The 24,453-nt window shown below is 49.4% G+C and overlaps 3 protein-coding genes across 3 annotated transcripts; all 3 read right to left on the bottom strand.

Annotated features, from left to right (window-relative positions):
* Positions 1-2,842: 2,842 nt before the first annotated feature.
* LOC103636451 (Transcription repressor OFP6) lies at positions 2,843-4,401 on the bottom strand. The gene has a single exon (XM_008658803.3). It carries the CDS (start codon positions 4,075-4,077, stop codon positions 3,334-3,336), a length of 744 nt encoding a protein of 247 aa, XP_008657025.1. The 5' UTR covers positions 4,078-4,401; the 3' UTR covers positions 2,843-3,333.
* Positions 4,402-10,258: 5,857 nt separating this feature from the next.
* LOC103636450 (NDR1/HIN1-like protein 10) lies at positions 10,259-11,366 on the bottom strand. The gene has a single exon (XM_008658802.3). It carries the CDS (start codon positions 11,206-11,208, stop codon positions 10,456-10,458), a length of 753 nt encoding a protein of 250 aa, XP_008657024.1. The 5' UTR covers positions 11,209-11,366; the 3' UTR covers positions 10,259-10,455.
* An 11,023-nt stretch (positions 11,367-22,389) lies between these two features.
* Positions 22,390-23,582, bottom strand: LOC100273698 (Dof zinc finger protein DOF1.2). Its single transcript, NM_001148110.1, is given in 1 exon segment — positions 22,390-23,582. A coding segment is annotated over 1 exon segment (1,017 nt). The 5' UTR covers positions 23,450-23,582; the 3' UTR covers positions 22,390-22,432.
* Positions 23,583-24,453: the final 871 nt, after the last annotated feature.

Genomic DNA, 24,453 nt, shown 5'->3' with positions numbered 1-24,453 from the left:
CGCCACAAAAAAAACTGGGTAACACGGTAATTGAAGTAGGGACCGAACCCGTGGATGACGCTCCCATCTTGCAAAACGTGATGGACAGTGCCATAGTGCTCAAATTTATATGGACAAAAACATGCAAGACACATTTGCAGTTTACCTCCAGTATAATGTGTCATAATAATGGTAACAACAGAAAAATAAAAATTGCATGAAAAATAGACTCTTATGCTGTCTTCAGCAGTTCACTCATATGGTCACCCAAAACACTGTTTTTGCACTGTAGACTGTACTGTTCGCAGAATTGAGTTTGAATATGGGGATGGGTAAGCTGCTAGAGATAGCCTTAACATGATATACAGGGCACAACCAACATCACACAAATCTAGAAAGCCACAAAATTTCTTCACCCGAAGGTAACAACCCCACTACAAGTAAAACAATACAGCCACAAGAATCAACATGAAAATAACCAAATTTTCATTCATGTTATGAGCCAAAAAGTTAAGTTACAACATCTGTCATATGGTGTGCAATGCAGCATTGACACTAAGAAATCAGAAGTTTCACAAGATTTAAGCTTTCGACTACAGACAATGTTGGGAATATGGCAAAATCATCTCTATTGCTAACACAAATTCACTATATTGTCACAAAATATAAGTAATCCAAGAAAGATTTTTTTTGCCTCATATGGTCAGATATAAGATTTTCAAAAATGCATGTAGAAACTAAGGTACTGATTTCTTAGTGTCAATGCTGCATTGCACACCATATGACAGATGTTGTAACTTAACTTTTTGGCTCATAACATGAATGAAAATTTGGTTATTTTCATGTTGATTCTTGTGGTTGTATTGTTTTACTTGTAGTGGGGTTGTTACCTTCGGGTGAAGAAATTTTGTGGCTTTCTAGATTTGTGTGATGTTGGTTGTGCCCTGTATATCATGTTAAGGCTATCTCTAGCAGCTTACCCATCCCCATATTCAAACTCCATTCTGCGAACAGTACAGTCTACAGTGCAAAAACAGTGTTTTGGGTGACCATATGAGTGAACTGCTGAAGACAACATAAGAGTCTATTTTCCATGCCATTTTTATTTTTCTGTTGTTACCATTATTATGACACATTATACTGGAGGTAAACTGCAAATGTGTCTTGCATGTTTTTGTCCATATAAATTTGAGCACTATGGCACTGTCCATCACGTTTTGCAAGATGGGAGCGTCATCCACGAGTTCGGTCCCTACTTCAATTACCGTGTTACCCAGTTTTTTTTGTGGCGTCGAGTGGTGGCGCGTTGGGGTTCGCGCTCCTCTGCAATAAGGCACTGTTCCCCGTGAGGGCGTGAGCGCCCGTCGCTAGGGCCCTGAGCCATTGGAGGCTCTTCAATTTGTGTTCCGTTGCAACGCACGGGCACATATCTAGTATATTCAGAACTGTAGTACGTGCTGCGGACAAGTTAATGGAGAGCCGGCCGGAGGGGGGAGCAACGACGCTGGCACTAGCCACTAGCAAGCAGTACGTGAATAATTCTGCGAAGCTTTCCAGGCTTCATTAATTCACTGTTTCACCAATCGATCTGATCGGTTGTTGCCCTGCTTTGGGCCTGTTTGTTTGGGCTTCTGGTAGCTTCTGGCCACCAAAAGCTGTTGCGGACTGCCAAACGCTCAGCTTTTCAGCTAGCTTCTATAAAATTCGTTGAGGCAAAAAGCATCCAAAATCAATATAAACACATAATCGGTTGAGTCGTTGTAATAGTATGAATCCGTCACTTTTTATATCCTGAACCCTATTAACAACTTTATCTTCCTCCACACGTAATCGTAATAATACTCAGATTCTCCCTACAGCCAGATTTTCAGAAAAGCTGGTAAGAAAAAAGCCGAACCAAACATGCCCAATATTTGCTTCGATTCGAAGCGTTCGATTGGCCGCATGATCCGTGACCGTGAGCGCAAGGGCATGGCCATGAATACGTGCAAATGCGTGCCCGGGGGGGCATGCCCTGTCAGTGCAGCTGCTTTTGAAGTTTTACTGGCCCAGAAACACACTGAATCACACGGAGACCCGCCGGCCGGCCGGCCGGCCCAAGCAAGTTTTTACTGTAATCTGGCTCCGCACCGAGCCATCGATATGGCTTCGCTCTGCGGCCATGCAATGCACGCACAGTACTGGAGTCCCGTCTAACTGACTGCTCCCCGTCGCCACCGTGCGACCGCACACGCATACTACTTTGAAGACCAGGAGGACCAGTAATTTTTTTTGTATGGATACTGCTCTATAATCAATACTCCTACTTGGTTCCGGTGACCTTTGGGGTGGGCCAAACGCTAAGACAATTTAAGCCCACACAGTAGCCGGCACTGTGCCCAGATCCAGGCGGCCGTTGAACGGCCGGCGTGAAGCAAACGTCGAGTCTCGCAGGCGCCAGCGCTAGATTGCGCTGAATCCGTCGCGACGTCCTCCGGAACACTGCTACTAGCAGGGAGCAGCCCAGCGTTTTGCAGCGAGCTAGCAGCGCTGCATCAGATCAACATGAAGCCAACGCATCACGCCACACACACACTCACAGCACAGTGAATTCAAAACAGCTTTTACACGCCAGTCCACACGGCCGCAGCGCTGCAGCAGCAGCAGCACGTCACGCACGCTAGCGCTAACGCACAGCTTTGTCGTTGTCGCGCACACGGAACGAAACGGAGAGCTAGCTGGGGGCGCGGCGGCGTAATGCGCGCGCCGTGCAGAGCGACGGCAGCTCGTACGTGCGTGCGTGCGCCAAACGCAGGGGAGGGGACAGGATCACAGGACGGTTGCGGCAGCGTTGAGCACTCGAATCGCAACAAAAGCAGCAGCGTTTGGAACTGCTAAAAACCTCCAGAGTGAAGTGTCAGTACACACGTACAGTAGGATCACACTCGAGCGACACCAGCGTATCATTGCGTTGCGCTCCCGGGGGTTGGCGCCACACACGCACGCATCATTAACACGTACAGTAGGTGGTGGACTACGGCATGGCGCTCTTACAGCAGGTTAATTAAGGCGACGAGCATCAGCAGCTCAACAATGCATGATGCAGGTGCAGTGCAGCTAGCTCGATCGCTGGCCGGGACCTCGGTTAATAGCGTCTCGGCCTCGCGTGAGCTGTGCGTGCTTTCGTTAATGGTAGAAATAACAGTAGCCAGTAGGACAAGACAGACTGACAGAGACTAACTAGCTAGCTAGGAGCCTAGGAGTAGTACGTGGTTAATACAGCATGCAAGCGTACGTGCATGGCGGTGGCGCCGGCCGTATCGGACTCGCGCCGGCCGTGTTGGACTCGGACCGGCCGGCGAGCAGCCTGCCTAGCTAGAACTGGCAGGGAGACGGCGGGCAGAAGAGGCCGTTGCGGGTCCAGAGGTCGGCGAAGGCGTGGAGGATGAGCGGGTGGTGGCGCGGCGAGTTGAGGGAGAGGAACTGGTGGAGGAGGTCGTTCAGGTCGTCCCACGCGTAGATCTCCTTCTCCACCACCATCTGCACCATGGACTCGCGGAAGTCCTCGTACGGCTCCGCCGAGTCCACCGCCACCGCCACGCTCTCCCGGGCCACCCGCCGCCCGTGCTCCTCCTCCTCTTCCTCCTCCTCCTCCACCACGACTCCGTGGCGCGCGGGCGGGGCCGCCCGCCTGCTGCTGCGGCGCCGGCGCTGCTGCCTCCGCCGCCGCCTCGCCTGATCCTGGTGCTCGCGCTCCTGCAGCGGCGCCACCGCCGGTACCGGTTCCTCGTACAGCGAGTTGGTGGCGACGAACGACGCGGGGGCGCCCCACGAGGAGGAGTCGGTGGTGGAGTTGGCCGTCGTGCCGCTGCGCGTCCCGGCGTTGGTGGTGGCCGTGAACGCCGTGGTGGTGGTGGAGGCGGAGGAGGCGTTGGGGGACTTGGGCTTGCCCCGGCCGCCGCGGAACAGGGACGAGGAGGAAGAGGAGAAGACGGAGAACAGCTTGGGGCGGCGGCAGTTGCAGCCGATGTCCACCACCGGCGGCTGCCTCAGCGTGAAGCTGCTGCTGCCCCTCCCCTTCCTGGAGGAGGAGGAGGACCATCTGCCCGTGCCCGACATGGTGTGGCTGGCCGGATGCAGCCTGCGCGCGTGGAGTACGTGCTTGCGCGCACACGAACGTACAAGCGCTAGCTAGCCGAGGCTACGAGCTCGTGGTAGACGGCGGGGTACAGTGGGTTGTTGCGTTCTCGGAGCTTGGAGCGGGAGGATGAGCTTGGTGGCGCGGGGCTATATATTAATGGATCGCCATGTGATAGCGCAGGGAAACGATTGGATGGCAGAGCACAGGCGGGCTGAGTGAGATGAGATCGAGGGGCCGAGAGCTGAGACGAAGAGGTGAGAGCGGGAGCTTGTGAAGAAGGATAATTAGAGCGGCGAGGCGAGTGTGCACGCAGCGTAAAAGGAGTAAAGGAGACAGGGAGCAGTGCTGACAGATAATAGTATCTCTACGGCATGTGTACTACATTCGTCCTAAAATAATTGATCTTACAAGATTCAAATTTTATTCTAAACCAGTTATTAATCTCACTTTTTAACATATATTTCTCTTTCCTTGATATACTTTTTTCCCAATGTATTTCGATCTTTATTTCTTCCAGTCTCTCTTTATATTTTTCTGTGTGCTGCAACTTTTTCTCTTCTTCTCAGTTTTTACATCTTTTTTTTTTTGAATGGAGAAGGAGTACGTGATGATGTATGCAACACGTCCAAAATGTATCCTGGAGGATCGTGTCAGATGGGGCGACAGATGTAAGCATATGCATATATGGCTGGTGTGACTGGACGTGGTTGAATATAATCTTTCGGAGTAAATTCTGGGCATGGCAGGAGAGTATGACGGTATGAGAAAGAGCATATATGGGGACTTGGGAGTACTACGGACTTTGGGGGTGCCACCCAGTTTCACGAGTAAAAAACAGATTTTGTCGGCTTTAATTCTAAAAAAACTAGTTTTAGCTGTAGAGTTAATTATGTTTACATAAACGTCAGTTTAAATACTTTTTAGTAAAGATGGTGGAGAGAAATAAAGCTAGGAAAACTAGTATTTTTCAGCTTATTAGCCACGACTTTTAGAGAGAAACTAAAAACGGCTTTTAGAGAGAAATTGTTTTAAAATAACCTGTTTGATTGGAGAAGCCGAGAACAACTTTGTAAAGCAGGGATGATGAAATGTCGGTAAAAGAAGCCTTGGTTTGGTGGTGCAAACCGTCATTTTTTCCCTCTCTCTCTCTCTCTCTCGAGGGAACTCTGCTGTTGGAGTTGACTAACTGTTCATGTGAGGAACAAGCTGATCCAGCTCCCGTCTTTTCTGTCGCTAGGTGCAGTGTTATATATAGGCAGTAAATTTCTTAATTCTTGTACGTATTTATTTAGATATAGTTGAAAAATGGCTTTGAAAAGTGGTCCACATGAGGATATATATATACGTTATTGCTAATACGTACTATGTTGTAGACTAATTTAAGCAAGCTGGGAGTAACTCCACATTCTACTACTGTTAGATAGATCTTCATAGATATGCGGTGGTACGATCAGTAAATACTCCGGTGCAAAGACCCAGATATCGTGCAGGAACATAGACGAATGAAACGGGGGAGCAAACTGCGCTCAGGATCCTCCCAGCCGGCCGATACCGCACTAATTAATGCAGTATAGTAAGCACACATTTCCGGCCACGCGTTTGATCCGCAGGCAACGCCATCACGGGACGATAGCGTTACTGTGTTAGTACACCTGCACTCACTGCCACGGCCCTTCACCGTGCGTACGTGTAGCCATTGCGCTAGCTTACTGCATCAGCTCAGCTCAGTACCTTGCCCTGTCTGTGGTTGCTTGCTTCTGTAGCTTTCTGCGTCTCTTGCCCGCTCTCGCTCTCACTTTCCCTATCCTGTTGGCGAGCGTATGTATCTTCAGAGAAAGCTGGAACAGTGCTCGAACGCCATTGCCGTGATGCCGTCCATCGAGCATTCCGGCAGGGGGGGAAGCGAACCTGTAGTACATGTTCCATGCATGCGTGTATCGATCGACGTCGGCGTCGGCGGGCTGGCACCGCATGCATGCATGCATGTAAATGAGAGAAAGGAGGAAAACGAGATCTGCGACACGATCTACGACATTGATGAAGTTGCACATCTCACGCGTGTGCACTTCGAGGAGGGGAATTATGTGCCTTCGAACCGCACGCTGTAGCCAGCACAGCACGCCTTGCCTGCCTCTGGCCACCTACGGCTAGGCTTGCAATTGCAACGCAGCTGCGCCTGGTGGAGTGCTGCTCACATTGAGGTCGCCTGCCTTTTTTTGCTTCTTTCCATGGCGGCTCGCTCTTGGCATGAAGGCTGCTGAAGAGGCCATGAAAGCCATTTTGGATACGGCTCGTAAAGTCTCACCGGCGCAGCGCAGATCGTCTTGGGCTGTCCGCTGTCCAGGCTCGTGCGATCTCTCGCTGTGCGGTTCGGGCAGAGAGGCTAGTTTGGTCACAGCAAAAAAATGTGGTACACACACACGCGCGTACCAATAAGCTAGTAGTACTAATAATCGTGGTCACATGCGCTGAGATTCGGTCGCGGCCGCGGCTTCTGTTGAAGAATCGCTAATCATTCCCAGATCCAGAAGAATTTGTCAGTTAATAAATATATACAAGGCCCCCGGTTATTTTAAAGAAACCCAAAGCAACGCTGCTGGTACTGGTACTAGGCACAGGCAGTATAATAACCAAAGCCGTGACAACAGCTACTACAGAGCTACCTACCTAGCGTGGATTATATTAGCATCAGCCATGAACATAACCCAGCTGGCCAGCAGTTGCGCCAATTCAGAGAAGTCAAAGAGGATCTTCCCAAGGCTCTAGCTCTAGTCAGACCGTCAGAGAGGGCAATGCCCATGCTTGGGAAGGGATCGGAGGGAACATACATAGAATAGAAGCCTCCATTTGCCAGTAGTGAGTGCATCGTACGGCGACAAACACCGATGGACCGATCTCGAGCAAGTGGTCGTTTTAAGGCGGTGTCGGTTGCGGAGCTCGATGCACTGCGTCGTCGTCGTTGGCTCGTTGCTCTTCTTCATCGAGTCCGGGGGAGCATGCCGGGTTCCGCCCATGCGTGCATCCATGCGAATCCGTCCTCAAGTCCTCAGGTTTTAATACCGGTCTAATAATTAATCCGATCCCAATGCGCTGTCCGCAGGCCAGCGCAGAGAGTTGAATTACTCCCTGCTGCCGGCCACGGTTTTAAAAACCAATCCTAGCTGTGGTTGATTTGATTATTCATGCATTAGTTAATCCTAGCAGCATGGGTGTAGTGTAGCGCTCCGAGTGATTAATATTTTTCAGGCTGAAATACTGAAATGCAGCTATGAGTCTCAGTAGTTTTGAAGTGACAGCCGGTCTGTATTATGAGCTACCATCGCCTCTCAGTCCAAATCTCGGCCACGCGCTAGAATGTGATTGCATTCAAGCTACCATGCATTACCAATGCTTTTGTGTGAGCTCCTATGTTCAAGTGCTTTTGGAATAGGAATATGCAGGCCCAATCCAAGGGCGAGTCAATTCAACGGTAGATCACAAATAAGGATTCACTGAACGGTTGTTTCCGGCTCATTGGATGAGTTTAGAAATAATTGGCAAGGATTTTAACTTGCTTGAGATTTAATTCAACCTGTTCGTTTCGCATGGAATGAATGAGTGGAATAAATCTGGCTTGGATTTCTTTAATAATTACTATAAATTTTAGAGATTTGAAAGTAATCTTGTTCTGTTCCAGCAGAAACGAACGGACCCTTAGGGCCCGTTCGTATGGACCGGATTGGCCTGTTTCCAGGTTCCTTCCAGGTGGAATAAATGGATCCGGTTTGGAATTTGGTTGGGGTCATTTCAACAGTTCGTTTAGCTTTGACCTGGAAACAAAACAGGCCCGGTTTAAACTTTCTCCTCTTTCCATGGCCCGGAACAAAGCCTTGTGTTGTATCCTCTGGATAGAATCGTGACCATGGTAACGCAAATTCACCAGGTTTGAGTGAACTAGCTGGATCCACTCTATTTGGGCCAGGAATAAAAACATACCTGTTTTCAAACCGTAACAAACGAACGGGCCTAGGGCCCGTTCGGTTGCCTGGGAAGTCATCCAGGCCAGAAACAGTTCCAGGCCAAGAAACAGTGGATCACTCAAACCAGCCCAGGATTTGATTCAGATGGTAAGAGGCCTGGATTCCTACCGAGCCATAGAGGAAGTGGAAACTTTGAACCGGGCCGTTTTTGTTTTTATTTCAGATTGAAACGAACAGCTGACTGCCGGATTCGAAACTGGATAATTTTTCCGGCTGGAAAGAGGCCTGGAACGGCTGGATCAGCCAGAAACGAACGAGACCTTAGGCCTCGTTCGTTTGTGTCGGATTGGTGGGTCGGAACGATTCCGAGTCGGATTGCTTCTTTAATTTATATAAACTTTGATTAGCCGGAATAATTCCGGGTGCAATCCGATGTAAACGAACAATCGTTTCTATCGGATTAGTGGGTCGGAACGATTCCTAACCGGATTGTTTCTCTAATTTATATAAACTTTGATTAGCTGGAACGATTCCGGGTGCAATCCGACGGAAACGAACAAGGCCTTATACTCCAAACCACATGGATTGGTTGCAAAACAAACGGGCCCTAATTCTATCCTCCTCTCTTACCGCGCTAGGCTTCAAATTGCTGGCCTGTCACGTACGGACGACATCACACAAGGGTGGAACTAGTAATTCCTGTTGAACATACAGTATAACTCTTACTTCTTCCTGAGGAAAGATAGCCTAACGAATGAATTAATCTAGTCGGGAGCGAAGAAAACATATAATTGTTTTAAGTTTTTTTTAATCTGAAGTCAATTACTGTCTCAAATATTTGTTTTAATTTTTCAGATTTTGTTATTTCTTTATTAAAAAAAATCTCAGATGAAGATAAGACCTATAGCAGAGTAATTGTACTCGAACAAATTTAAACTATATGGTTGAAACTTTTTAGTTTAGAATTATTATGTCACAGAAACATTACATACCATTACTGAATACTACTCTCTCCGGTTTCCTATTAGTTGTCGTTTTAGATAAGGTTCGAGTCAAACATATAAAATTTTGACTAAAAATAACTATTTTGTTATTTAGTTTTGTAACCTAATATTTATATGCACCAATTTATCATAAAAAGTACTTTTATAAAAGTATAAATATATTAAGAGTTCATTTGTATTTTAACAAAAAACATTGGTCAAAGTTATATTTTGGAGACCGTGTCGTTGTCCTAAACGACAACTAATAGGAAACCGGAGGGAGTAGTACTCTAGTAGACTTTTCTACTAATCAAACCATCCTTTCTTCTACTTATTACTGCTTGGAGATAGATTCTCATTTGAAGAAGTAACTCTCTGGAGATAGATTCTCATTTGAAGAAGTAACTCTCTGCAAGGAAAAAAAACTTGTTTTTGTTCCTATTCTTATTTTTAAGCCTCATTGCTCTATTCGCTATAGATATCGCTTTGTATTGTTTCGAGCCGTATTCTTTAGAAGCAACACTCTTGCGAGAAATATGACTAAGTGGGTATTTGTTTAGGATTATAATCTAACTAAATTATATAATCCAACAACTTTTAAACTAACACTTAGTACAAAAGTTGTTAGATTATATAATCTGGACAGATTATAATCCCAAACAAACACCCCATAAGTTCTATACTCCGATTAATGTCCATCTTGTTCTATCCACTAACTAGGGTATCAAGTTTTATTTTAAAGTTGTAAATTTTAGGTTTCGTAAATTCATCCTCTCTATACGACTATCAGCCTATCAGGCGACCATAAAATATATCAGGTGGGGGAATCTCCCCCTCGAAAATTCAAAAAAGACTTGAAATGTGGTCGAATAAAACTACGCATTGACAACAAGGCGTGCTCCATCAATTCAAGAATTTTCCTCACTGCTACCAAGAAAGGCGTCATTTTCATCACATAATTTGTTATCAAGATGCACTCCATGAGAGATGAGCTAGCATCTGCCGACAAGCCGATCGACGACGATGGACCGAATTCTTTTATCTTCACCGTCCTCGACTACGAGTACAACCTAGTCATCATCATCCTCGTCGCAAAGGATGAGCTCACCGATTAACTGCTGAACTTTGAGCAACACATGAAACTGATATCTCCCACTAACGTATTACCGTGCAACAACCAACACGTACAGCTAGTCGCGGGTGAGAATGCACACGCGTCAGAGCAAATTTCAGGTTTGTTCATTTATCTGCATGCATAGAAAAGAACTAAGTAATGGACGTGCTAATCAAACGACAATTGGCAGAATACCCTTCAAAGAAGGGATCCCTTCAAAGAAACGCTATATATATACTGTCGGCGCTTATCCCATGCCGGTCAAAGGATGCATGGCCACCCTTGTACAATCGGCAAGGATCAGAAGTCTACGTCGCACCTCGTCCCTAGCGTTGTCATCGCCGTGGAGTTGACGCCGCCACCGGCAGCGGGCACAGGCAAGCGCAGCACGCAGGTGATCTTGCTCTTGAAAACACGCCGGCGGACGATCGTCCTAACCCTGAACCTGAGGTCCGCGTACACCTTCACTTTGACGTAGTAGAACCCCTCCCCGCTCTCCCTCTGGTACGTGCGCCGCGCGCCGTCGCCGTCTACCACCGCCGAGCCGCCGAACGTGGCCGTGACCCTGGCGTCGCTCCTGCCGTCCAGGTAGAACGGCCGCAGCGGGTCGAACCCGAAGCGGTCGCCGCCGTAGAACGCCTGCGCCTCGGCGTAGTCGCAGCGGACCCCGAAGCGGCTGGGGTTCCGCAGGCGGATGTCCACGGTGAGGTTGTACTGGAGGAGGTCGTCCCCTCCGCCGCTGCTGCCGCTGCCGAGATCGAAACGGGAGAGCGCCGCGGAGTCGGCGTACGCCTTGAGGCTGTACGGGCGCGAGATGAGCCGTAGGACCAGGGTAGCCACGCCGATCGCGACGATAAGGGTCACGAGAAAGCCGAGCAGGCAGCGCGGGCCGCCGCCAAGGCGTGGGACGGGTCGTGGCGGTGGTGGACCTTGTGGTGGTGGCGGTGGCGGCGGCGGCGGTGGATAGTACGGCGGCTGCAGCGGACGGATCGGCTGGCCGTAGTACGCGGCGTTCATCGGAGCCTCCGGCCGCTGCTTCTCGTACGCCGCCATTTCGCTCGCTGTTGCAGAAATGCAGACAAGTTCGTGACAGATACGGGGTCTATGCAGTAGTATTTATATATATATACTTACGCAGCGCGAGCGAGACGAGGAACGCGGAGAAACGAGAGACTTGGAATGGAACCGCGTATGCGTCTCGTTCTTCAGAGTTCCGAGACGCGTCCGGTTTTTCTGTTGGCAGGACAGGGTCATTGCCTCACCTGTGTGCGGCAAACTTCGCGGAAAAGGACATCAAAGTTCTTGTGAATTTTCTACTCAAGTACACGGTATATATACGCCGTACGCCGTACTTGTGGTAGATTTGAGATTTTTTTTTAAAGGAAAAAACCTGCCCCGCATGCCCGCAACATAACCAAGATGAACAGGGTGACAGGGTGTGAAACCATAGTTCCAGCAGGTGTAGCAGGGTTTAGGTAAGGTTTGGTTCAGGTCTTCTGGAGCTTTAGTTGAATGCAGTGACTTCATTTTAGTTTACAAGGTTACTGATTGTCTGTTCCATGTTTGAAAGATAAGATAGTCTTATTTTATTAAACGAGTAAAAAAATTTGGATAGTTTTTTTTGGAGAGCGGTGAAATTTAGTATAATAAGTGCTAGTTTGGAAATCCTAGTTTACTAAGAGATTTTTTTTAAAGAAATTAGTTTATTTTTTCTTCGAAAAATAGGAATCCATTGAAAAACTCAGTTCCCAAATGTACCTCTAAGAGACTCTACATTTCCATATAATAAATGTGTACCCCTTGATTAATGTTACCAGAGAGGACTGATTTGGTGGACAGAGAAATAAAAAATTAATGAGCAGAAATTCTCTCGATTTTGAATATCGAGGCTTGGTCACTGTGTCTTGTCTTTCTGTTTTTACGCCACGTACGAACGAAACGGGAATAACTCTTCTACGTCTTCCTCATGGCTCAATTGTTGAATGTTGATGAAAAATGTTTTAAGATCTATATCTCAAAGTCAAAGCTCGGGAATGTGGATTTGAGATCTACTGCTCGACAAAACACACACACACACATAATTTCATTCTGTTCTGTCCCGCTTGCCTCTTTGACCACTAGCAGGCTGACGGTCTTTATAATTTACCGCGCAGAAGCAGGTTCGCAGGCTTGCGCCCGTAAGTGGAGGACTAAAGCCTGCTTCATCCGCAAAGCGGGCTTGAACTTGGTTTTCCTGCTGGTGCTGGCCCATGAGCGCCGTTTTTTTTTCATATACAGGGAAATCAAATCGGCCTCCAGCTTGTCGGCAATGAACAGTGAGTTGAAGCGATCGAATTCTTGCAGTCAAAGCCATGCTTACAGACTACGATAGGCCGAGCAAGAAACGGGTCGAAGGGTTCGGGATCTTGCACCACCGTACCATAGCATCAGCCATAATCATTTCCATCGCAAACAAGTTGATTCCTTCGGGTTTTTATGGCGCGCGTTGCTAGAAAAGACGAGCGAATCGTGGTGGAGCACGAGTTTAGTCAACACATAAGCTAGTTTATGTATGCCAGTCTCGTTAGCGCGGGAAAGTAACATAATGCATGCAAGTGGGTGACGTCGTCGTTCGATAGGCTGGACTGCGTGCGGCGAAGATAAGGCACCCCCCACGTACGTTTACGTGTGGGAATAAACGACGACGCGCGAATGGCAAGAGAACAAACACACGCACACGGGGCCTCCGTGGCTCCTGCGGTCCTGGCGAGGCACCATGGACGACGACCGACGACGTGCTCTCGGTGCTCCCATAGAGTTGACGAGTTGAATGAGCTAGCGGTGATGAAATTGACTGTACGTGCAACATGCAATGCAAGTGCCATGCATGTCCCTCCTCCAGTACGAGGGCTCAGCTCAGTACGTCTAGAGCTGAAGGCCCTGCCATGCCGCCATCATTCAACGGGCTAATTTTTTTTCGACCATAACGACACGAAATAATTTTGGATTTGACCGTGCTATGTTTAGATACTAAAAACTAGGTTCAGTCTAAAGCACGGCGGGCCGATGGTGCCGTGTCGGTTCACGGGCAAAAAAAAACTTATATATCTAAAAAAATACATCCTCAAAGTATTGAAGCATAAAATAACCATTTAAACCTAGTTTTCTAATTCGTGTCGTGTCGTCGTGTCGAGCCGTACTTTGGACTTTTATTTTCGTGTCATGCTAGTCCAAATGGCTCTGCGTGCAAATTTTCACTACTTATTAAGTCAGTAATGGGTAGACTGTCATTCTCATTCCCCCTTCTCGCACAGTCTATTCTCATCTTCTGCCACCATTCACTGTTCATCCTTTCTCGTTTCCCCCTCCCGCAAAGTCCATTCTCATTCCCACGTACATCCCACACCTAGCTAAAATTAAATTAAATGTGCTCATAGTTACCATTACACCACATGCGTGTTTATGTCTACATCTATTACAGTAAAAAGATATACGACATCTCTCACGAAATCCACCTGGTACCCTTGTACAATGTGCAGTAGTAGATAAGTATCACCGAGATTCTTGAATTATATTTTTAGATGGAGGGAGTACTTGCATGCAAATTAGTTTGTTTGAATAATGTTTTCAACTTAGATTCTTTTTTGCATGTGTGATATTTATTCTCAGTAATATTTTTTCCATGGATCTGACTTGTGAGTCATTTTCGTAAACCAACGCTAAAGATGAATTCATGTTTCTTACTTGGAAACCCCCGAACAAACACCACTAGCAGGAGGCGCTCGCGTTGGCGTCGCTCATCGACGACGAGAAGAAGCTTGGCGACTGCCAGTTCGACCTCTGGAGCAGTCCTACGTGGCCGCATGCGTCGCTTTGTACGGCAAGCTCCGGCACAGCCGTCGCTTGGACGTGATACAGAGCGGCTGCACCACGCTGTCCATCGTCAAACGGGAGGACCTCATGTCATCGCCAACGCCAACGACTCTCGGGTTGTTCTGAGCACCGCATCTGACGACGATGCTATCACGCCGTCCAGCTCATCATCCACCTGAAGCCCAACCTGCCACGTAAGTCGCTACTGACCGACCATGAATTCTTGTGCGCTGGAATGACGACTGTTGCTGACGTTGTGTGAGTGTCCTCGATCAAGATGTATGTAGAGGAGTAGCACATCCGGTGGTGCAACGACCAGGTGTACTACCTCGCTGATGAGCCCAGGGTGTACTTCGTTTGGCACCCCAGCCAAGAGTCATCGATACTCGCCATGTCGCGCGCGTTCGACCATTACTATATCATGGAATGTGGCGTCATCTCGGCGACGGAGGTGATGCAAAGGAGGACCGACAGCAATGACCACTCGCCTTCGTCGGGTAGCTTTTGTGTCGGTTTGCCTTTAATTCTCTTCGCAAACACACACTTGTCTTTTTGTTTAAGCAAACATGTATGGTGGTGTGTGCCTGATGACTAACGATGTACGATGGAACTTCTATCGACATGTATGACACATGCTCTCTAATGATGAGACCATGCAAATCGTGTTATATTTCAAAGTCTGCATGATACTGATGGTTGCAATGTAGTAGTGGTCGGAAGAGCTAAATTAAAATAACAAAATTTATGTATGACCAAGATCACAAATAAATTATAAGACACATTTTGTATATAAGTTATCATAATATTATTTGTTACCGTCTCAACGTACAGACACTCAGCTAGTGAAGGTATATACATGATTTTACGGCGATGTGAAGGTATATACATGATTTTACGGCGATCGGGTGCAATTTGGTCCAGGTGACGGTAGGCACCAAGGGGTGAGGACTCGATCGATGGCGGCGACATATCTTGCGCTGTTAATCGCCAATGAGTACTATTGCATATTTGCATATATATCGCTTCTTGGATCTTGGGCCAGGCTTGTTCGTCGTCCCTGATCTCTCTCTCTCGGATCCAAACCCATGTGCGTGCGGCCCTAGCTAGCTCCTCCTGCATGTGTTTCTGTAGTTCAGAGGGGAGCTCCCAAGGTTGATCGATCATTACTGTCTCGGCTCGGACGAGCAGTGGATGTCAAGCATGAGACGATGCAAAGGGCCGGGAGGGCGGCATATGCCAATGCCATGCATGCAGAGCTCTAGCCTCTAGCTCCTACGCTATCCGTCGTGAACCGAACATGAGGAGGCGCGTTGACCTTGTAAAATATGTATGCCGCGCACGGGTAGTATGCATGCATGCATGCATGCATTGCAGTGTGATCAGCCAGCGCTGATCCCGATCTGCCTTGGTCAAACGAATTCCCCATAACGTTTTATTTCCCCGAGGACTTCTCTATCGATAACTACAAAAAAAAGGTACACTCTCCTATTAGAATCATGCGTTCTTCTTCTTCTTGAAGCTATTTCGAGGCACACGTGTTCTTCTTGAGGAGGTAATTTAGGTGCGTAGCTAATACTGTGAAACTGTGACCGATCATGGAGTCCAGTGCAACAGAAGATGTTTGACTGTTGGTACGTTTTCCGGTTACTATGCACATAGGAGCCTAGGATATATAAGCACCTAAGGTCTGCCGATCAATGCAAGATTGTCGTTATTACTCTTATCTTTTGGTAATACTAAGCGCTAACAACTCTCTAAGGAATGACTAAACGTTTACGGAAAAAAAATTGTTGCAGCCCGGCTGCAAACCAGGCTGTTTGCAGCCCCTCACAAAAATGAGGATAGGCCCCACCTGCAGTTCCACCAGATAACGTTTTAGTTGTGTTATTGATCTGCAGGTGAGGTCTATCCTCATTTTTGTGAGGGGCTGCAAATAGACTGGTTTTGTGATATCCTGGCCCCTGGGATGGGATGTCCTGGCCCAAGGCTTAATAGAATTAATAGTGTAATCATACCAACAAGATGCATCTTCTTTTTCGGAAGCCTATCTCGAAAGAACCTCCAAGTTAAGCGTGCTTGGCTTGGAGCAATTTAGGATGGGTGACCGATCGGAAAGTTTTCTCGGGTGCGCACGAGTGAGGACAAAGTGCGCACAAAAGACTCGTGTTGGTCTGTGGGGACAATATATGATCCTAGAGAGCTGCCAGGAGTATGTACCGCCGGTCCAGGGATTGAACGGGGTGTTACAAGTGGTATCTGTCGGCGTTTCGAGACCGGGGGGTCCCTAAGCCGACGAATGAGTGTGCTGCGTGCCCCAGCCCAGATAGGTCGAGCGCGTGGGCGAGCGCGAAGGGGGGAGAGGCGAGGTGGCCGGAGACGGGCGTGAGAGAGGTGGAAATCCCGCGGCCTTCGTGTTCGTCCCGCGCCCAGGTCGGGTGCGCTTGCAGTAGGGGGGTTACAAGCGTCCACGCGGGTGAGGGAAGCGAGCGGCCCCAAGAGAGTGCCTGTCCCGTCCTCGGTCCCGCGCGGCCAACCTTCTCTGAGAAGGCCCTGGTCCTTCCTTTTATAGGCGTAAGGAGAGGATCCAGGTGTACAATGGGGGTGTAGCAGAGTGCTACGTGTCTAGCGGAGAGAGAGCTAGCGCCCTAGGTACATGCCAATGTGGCAGTCGGAGAGATCTTGGCACTCTGCTGGCGTGATGTCGTGGCTGTCGGAGGAGCAACGGAGCCTAGCGGAGAGACAGCTGTCGGGGCGGTCGAGTCCTTGCTGACGTCCCCCCGCTTCCGTAAGAGAGCTGAGAGCCGCCGTCGTCACAGAGCTTGTGGGGCACCATCATTGCCTATCTGGCGGAGCTAGCCAGATGGGACACCGGTCTTGTTCTCTGTGACCCGAGTCGGCTTGGGGTAGGACGATGATGGCGCTCCCTGTTGACGTGGCGGGCCCGCGTCCGAGGCCGGGCGACGTGGGCGTTCCTCCGAAGCTGGGGTCGAATCTGTCTTCCGTTGCCGAGGCCGAGCCCGAGCCCCTGGGTCGGGCGAGGCGGAAGTCGTTCGGCAGAAGCCAGGGCGGAGTCCGAGCCCTGGGGTTGGGCGAGGCGGAGTTCGTCGTCTTCCGGGGCCGAGCCGGAGTCCGAGCCCTGGGGTCGGGCGGAGCGGAGTTCGCCGTCTTCCGGGTCTTAGCCCGAGACCGAGCCCTGGGGCCGGGCGGAGCGGAGTTCGCCGTCTTCCGGGTCTTAGCCCGAGTCCGAGCCCTGGGGTCGGGCGGAGCGGAGTTTCCTATGGCGCCTCTGGCGAGGTCTGACTACCTGTCAGACTCACTCTGTTGAGCGGTACTGCAGTCGGAGTGGCGCAGGCGGCGCTGTCCTTCCGTCAGACCGGTCAGTGGAGCGGCTGAGTGACGGCGGTCACTTCGGCTCTGCCGGGGGGCGCGTCAGGATAAAGGTGTCAGGCCACCTTTACGTTAAATGCTCCTGCAACTTGGTCAGTCGGTGCGGCGATTTTAGTCAGGGTTGCTTCTTGGCGAAGCCAAGGCCTCGGGCGAGCCGGAGACGTGTTCGCCGTTAAAAGGGGGGCCTCGGGCGGGACGGAAGTCCCTCGAGGTCGGCTGCCCGAGTCCGAGGCTAGGCTCGGGTGAAGCGTGATCGAGTCACTCGTATGGACTGATCCCTGACTTAATCGCACCCATCAGGCCTCTGCAGCTTTATGCTGATGGGGGTTACCAGCTGAGAATTAGGCGTCTTGAGGGTACCCCTAATTATGGTCCCCGACAGTATCAGAGCCGACCCTCGTGGTTTCACGGGCGTGTGTGGGCTAGGGGGTTCGGGTATATGGCGCATGGCGCATGTGGGCCCGGAGTGGTCACATGGCATGGCATATGACGACACTAGACATACAGACGTGGCCAAGAGGGAAGGTTCCTGGATTGGGGTTGACCGACGAGGACGTCGGTCTTCTAAGGGGGGTGGATTGTGATATCCTGACCCCTGGGATGGGATGTCCTGCCCAAGGCTTAATAGAATTAATAGTGTAATCATACCAACAAGGTGCATCTTTTTTCGGAAGCCTATCTCGAAAGAACCTCCAAGTTAAGCGTGCTTGGCTTGGAGCAATTTAGGATGGGTGACTGATCGGGAAGTTTTCTCGGGTGCGCACGAGTGAGGATAAAATGCGCACAAAAGACTCGTGTTGGTCTGTGGAAACAATATATGATCCTAGAGAGCTGCTAGGAGTAAGTACCGCCGGTCCAGGGATTGGACAGGGTGTTACAGGTTTGTATCCGAGCTGCAGCAAAAAAATTTCCACGTTTACTGGCTCACGCACTAGTACAGAGAAGATCTATACTGGCGGTCGTAAACCTATTTTTAGTGGAGTTTATCGTAACCGCCAGTGCTAGGGGCCAGTAAAAATCATCATTTTTACAGGCGGGTAACTGAAGACCGCCAGTGAAAATCGATTTTCACTGGCGGTCGACGTAATAAAACCGCCAGTGAAAATCGTTTCCAGGAAACATAAAACAGATTTTAAAAATAGTAAAAAAATTATTTTTCTTAGGCCCACCCCACCCGCGCAAGTCGCAAGTCACGACATTTTTTGCGGTTGTTAGTAATCGAACCGTCGACCTCACCATCGCGCGTACCCTCCACTACCACTCCGTCTATGACATGCTTTGTGTCTAGTTTGTAGTTGTTTTCTCCACATATTACAACCATTTGAGTCTAAATTGCTTATTTGAGACCCTAAACGAATTCAAAAAAAAGTTGTCAACTACAAAGATAAATAACTTTTGAAGTTCTACAACTTTTATTTTGACACTTTTTTCATCCGAGGTAGTTTGCAAAATTTGAATTTCAAATTTGACATACTTAGATTCAATTTTTGAGAACCGAAATGAGTTCAAATAAAAACGTTGTCAACTACAAAGTTTCATAACTTTTAGAGATTTACAACTTTTATTTTGATGGTTTTGTCATACGAGGTCATTTGAAAAACTCGAAAAGTTAAGGATAAAAATGATTTCTAGTGGCGGTTCCTTAAAAAAACCGCCACTAGAAATCGTATTTCTACTGGCGGTTCCTTAAGAAAACCGCGAGTAGAAATCCATGATTTGTAGTGGCGGTTTTCTTAAGGAACCGCCACTAGAAATAGCACAGTCGGTGGATAACCGGATCCGTCTGTAAAAATATATCGTCCCGTAGGTGTTGAGCATTTTTCTACTAGTGACACTTGTGCTATATTTCAGGTGTCTAAATTTTAAAATGGCTTCAGACAACACTGAAATACAACCATGCAACTAGTACAAGTAATCTGTTACTTTTGTGATTTGTTGTTGTCTTTGTACCATAATATATTAAAATTTCATCCTTGAGTACGTGAGTATTGAAACAATTACAAGTTGTCAACTATCTTTGTGCTAACACAGATAAGATTTTTTTTATTTGTGGAATAAAAAATCACATATTATAACTACATAAATTCCAATGGACTAAGGTTATAGCTCAAGCATAAAATATATATGCGACAACTGTAGTCTGAAAATAAAATAAAATTTAGACATCTGAATTTTAGCCAGTCTCCCTTACTATTTAGGACGGGCAAAATTGGAAAAAGTGTACCTTAATTAACCACTCTTTGGTATGCTAAACATTGTCCTGAACATTGTGATTGGCGAATTATTGTACTACAACAGTGCTGCCCGTTATTCATATGAAGTAGGCCAGTCAGCCAAATGCTACTAAATTGTAAATCGTGAACGACTGTACGTGCTATTGGTGGTTGGTCTAGCGGCTACAATGGTTTTTTTTATTACTTTGTTTACAAAATATGAAATGCAGCTAGTGTGTGCCGTATTGATGATCTTTTTTTCCCGATCTACCAAGATGATTTTGCTTACTAGCATTTGAATGAACAGTTTGTTTGAGTAAAAGGCCATGCATGTTTGGTGGAGCTCCTGCACTCTATGTAGCGAGACAATTGTATATTTGGGTCTCCAAATATGGTGCTTCGCAATATTGTCATCACAAAGAGTTAAATCGCAAAAACGGGACTATAAGCATGGTCTAGTTGATTAAGCTGCCATTTACCGTATTCTCTTCATTTTTATAATTCCTTGTATTTCCTCCTCGTAATATAGATTTATCTCTGTACCTGAGATCTCCATTTACGCAAAGCACCGCCGGACGAGAGGAGATTAGGAACAGACAAAGTAGGACGTGACACAACAGGACGTATGCGCTCGTCAGGAATAGCACAGCAGCAGCATGAATGAGAACAACATTAGCACGAACACAAAACGGCTGTATGAACAGCAATACGCGAACAACGCGGCCGTGGCCAGGCAGTCGTGGCCAGGCTGTTCGGCCGAATGGCCGGCCGTGGGCAGGGCTGAGACCAGCTCGTTCGAGGCCAACGTGGCCGTGGGCAACCCGCTGTTCGGCGTCGGCGTCTCCAGCTCGTGCGCTTCCATCGTCATGGCAGACAGGGGAGCGGAGTCAGCGGGCATGGCGACAGGGGAAGATCGAGACGGTGCCTAGAGAGTTCGTGCTCGGCGCGGTGGCGGGCCTGCACTTCCATCACGGAGGACAGGTGAGGAGAGTCCGCGGCCATGGCGTCAGGGGAGAACCGCGCAGAGTTTGGGCCGTGCTCGGCGCAGGGGCGGCGGGGACCGACGCGGGGGCAGCCGTGGCAGACGCGGTGCCCTTCGTAGCCAGTCCGGCAGCGAGTCCAGCAGCGCGTACATGGAGATCTCGAACGAGCACCATTGCGCGGGGAGATCTCGAACGAGCACCATTGCGCGAACAGTAAGAGATCTCTCGAACGAGCAGAGCGATATCATGTAGAGAAAAGGGTAAATCTGTCTCATTAAAAAAATACACGTAAATAGATTATAAAAAGGAAGTGAATATACGATTATGGCAGCCTAATCAACTAGACCATGTTTATAGTCCCTTTTTTGCGACTTAATTGTTTGTGATGGCAATATCGCGAAGCACCATGTTTGGAGACCCAAATATGCAATTGTCTCCTATGTAGCTAGGAGCTTTATGTTTCTTCAGAATAAATTAGGAGGACCTGGAACCGTTTGGAGTCATACCAAACTAGTCCTAAGAATAATGTCACTACAAACCGTTATGCACACGAAACGCAGTAAGGCAGCTAAGATGCTGTAGTCAAGTACTGTGTATATATCTTTGGTTTGATCAAGCGGCTATAATAGTTTACTGATCTTTTCCAATCTGCCCGAACAGGAATATTCTTACTAGCTGCTGATTGAACAGCTGGAGTACTAACTACTACCACTACAGTAAACTAACAAACATCCGACGGTCTCCTTATCTCCGACGGCTCTGTACGAGGCCGTCAGAGATAAGGTTATGTCCGACGGCCACAACCGGCGCTCGGAAATAGTGGTTATCTCCGACGGCCTCGTACAGAGCCGTCGGAGATAAGGTTATAAATTTCCCAAGAACTTCAATGCGTCGCCGACATATCTTGCCTTCTTGATCATCATTCGCCCGCTTACAAATTTCCCAAGAACTTCTTCGGGCGACATCTTGGTGTACCTAGGATTTTCACGGATATACGTACTGCCGTCGAATTAAGTTGACCGTGGAGCATATAAAGCATAGAGATTACTGATGTTAATTGGATGCTTCTGCAGGAGCATGCAGTCTCTCTAACAATCTAGGCAAACAGCAGCTACTCCTCCCCTCTCAGTTTATCACCCTGCTTCCGTTTGACTAAACCATTTGGAACGAGCAGACGGGAGACAAGGGACACATGCTCTGTTCAATGCTTGGGATGCAAGGTACTATTTGCTTCAGAAGTTAAGCCTACTATCCTAATTAATTAACCAGTAGAGCCAAGTCCATTCACACAGTGTGATGATGTTGACGAAAACTCCAAGCGAATCAGCAGTTCAGCATTGCCAACCAGCATATGCTTTGCAATGCCAGTTCTCGTCAGTAAAAAAAGTACTATCAAATTTCCTGCATATTCTCTAATATTCCTTCCTTGGTATTGCCGGATTCGTCAATGACCACGATCATATAAAAAAACTGAAGATTATTGTAAATAAACTCTGCACTGGCGCAGTAGAAAGATTTTGATGCTAGTAACACCGTGTCATGTCATGTCATGTCTCATGCATGAGATACTTATAGCGACTAGTATTCCCAAGCTTTCATTATTGTATTGCCTCGATCTATCTCACAGGTATACCGAATTCCTTAATTTAATTACATGAGCGACTTGTCCCTCACGTACGTACCTCTCTTCGAAAACATACGTATCTCTATATATATTTCTTCCAAACCGAATTGAATGAAAGAAAAGAAAAAGAGAAATAAATGTAGGAAACCAACCATCACAAGAACACCACCGGATTAGCAAGAAGAAGAAGAAGAAGATTTTTTTTATCACGTGTGTAGTTATGGCATGTAGAGAGCCTCCAATCCTTGGCAATCCACCACGCTCCAGCAGTCATGATCAGTCCCGCTAACCATGCCCTCGTGAAGGCTGAGGGCGTCGTCAGGGAACGACGAGTCCAGCAGGTCATACTCGGTGTCCTCCAGCGTCGACAAGCCCGGCACGATCGAACGCCACGACGACGAAGAGAGGTCGCCGACGTCGTCCGTGGGCAGCCCTAGCGAGTCGAATAATAGGCAGCTCTGGTCCTTGGCGAAGTTGAACTCCTCGCCGAACGCAGCGTGCACGCTCACGTCGGCGCACGGCGGGATGCATGTGGTTGCGGTGGCAGTACTGGCCGTACTCGAGGGCCCGGCGCTGCTCACTGGCCCGCCCGATGACCAGTCGTCGAACCCGTCGTCGTGGCCGCACGGCGGATCGAACTGCACCGGCGGCGCCGCCAGAACGCCAGCTGGTGGGCTCAGGTCGCTGAACGTGTCGAATAATGCCTCGTCGAGCCGCTCTGGCCCAGCCAGTGCCACCGCCAGCTCCGGCGTCACGGCACTACCGAGGCCTTCCTCCGGCGCCGGAGGGTGGTGATCGAGAAACTTGGCGTACAGCATCGCGAGATCAATGGTGGAGCCGTCGGCAGCGGCGGGCATCTCATGGGCTGGGTTCGAGTTCGACACCATGCCTTCCAGGACCAGGTCGGGCCGGACGACGGGGCCCTGGACGAACCGGTGGCCGCCGCCGAACGCCGACCGCACGGACGACTTGGCCCGGCGATTCCTCCGGCACCCGCCGCCGACGGGCACGTTGCGGAGGGAGCCGCCCCTGGTCCAGTACCGGCGGCAGCCCTTGCAGAAGTAGCGCGGCTGGGTGAGGCTGTAGTTGTTGTAGTAGCAGAACTTGGTGTTGGGCGAGTCGCAGCGCGGGCAGCTGGGCGCCGCCTCTCCGGCTTGTTGCTGCCTGTACCGACGGTCCACCAGCAGCGACGGCGGCGCATACGGCAGCATGGCCTCGTGGTGTGAAGACAGCATGGTAGCGATCGAGACCACCACGCGCGCCGGGGGGGGGGGGGGGGGGGGGGGGGGTGAGCTTGGATGGAGCGAGCTGGGACGGAGGATTCGCCGAGAATGTTGTGATGTGAGAGGGTTCGATGGGGTGAAGGAGTGGTGTGGTGTGGTGTGGTGTGGGGGGCCGGGAGAGGAGGGGGGAGTGTTATACGGTGGTAGCTCACGAGCTCTGGCGGGGGGCTTTTCCTGGTCCACCGTGCATGTGCATGTGACTGTGCAAGTTTACGCCCAAGTGTTGAGGCGAGGCGGCTGCGTACGCGCACAGTGCAGAGCAAGCGAGCGCGACGTGGCAACTCCCTGCTGCTCCGGTCCGTTGCGATTGGTTCCTGGTTATGGTTTGGTCGAATGGTTGGTGCCCCCAACCGACAAGGCAAACCGGCGCGCGTCCCGTCCCGTCCCGGTTCCTGCCTGAGTCCTCGCGCCCGGCGTGGCGTGGCCCGTGCACGCCCGCGCACACGGCTATGACAGGTGAATGTGCAGCCGTGGCCACCACCACTGCACCATGCGTACGGCCGGGTCACGGTATGTATGCCACTTTTCTGCAGCGCTGCCCTGGCCCGGCCCGTAGCCTCTGCTTGTTGCACTGCAGCAGGTCATTGGTCATCCCTGCTTTCGATGGGGATAGCCGGCACAGTACATTTTGGATGGACAGTCCCGGTCATCGCCGACTGTGCGCATGGAAAAACCGAGGCCAGTCCCCGTGCATGCATGTGGCTCCCTGAGGTACACTAACCGCTACGCGATCCATTCATCCATCTCCCGGCCCGGCCCGCAGCAGGTCCTAGCCATATGCGCCGTTAAGGGCGTAAACCGAACCTATCAACTGCAAATTTGACTTGCTTGTGCCGTTGTGCGTGCGAGCAAGTCGACGAGGCCAAGGGCGCCGGCCGGGGCCGGGGGTTGGTTCACAGCCCAACGCCCCAACCCAACCAGAGAAGCTCTAGCTGTGTGTTTCGTCCTGCATGCTC

The sequence above is a fragment of the Zea mays genome, chromosome 8, assembly GCF_902167145.1.
Source record: "Zea mays cultivar B73 chromosome 8, Zm-B73-REFERENCE-NAM-5.0, whole genome shotgun sequence".
Taxonomy (NCBI): Eukaryota; Viridiplantae; Streptophyta; class Magnoliopsida; order Poales; family Poaceae; genus Zea; species Zea mays.
Note: the sequence above shows the minus strand (reverse complement) of the source record. Positions and strands in the feature narration are given on the sequence as shown.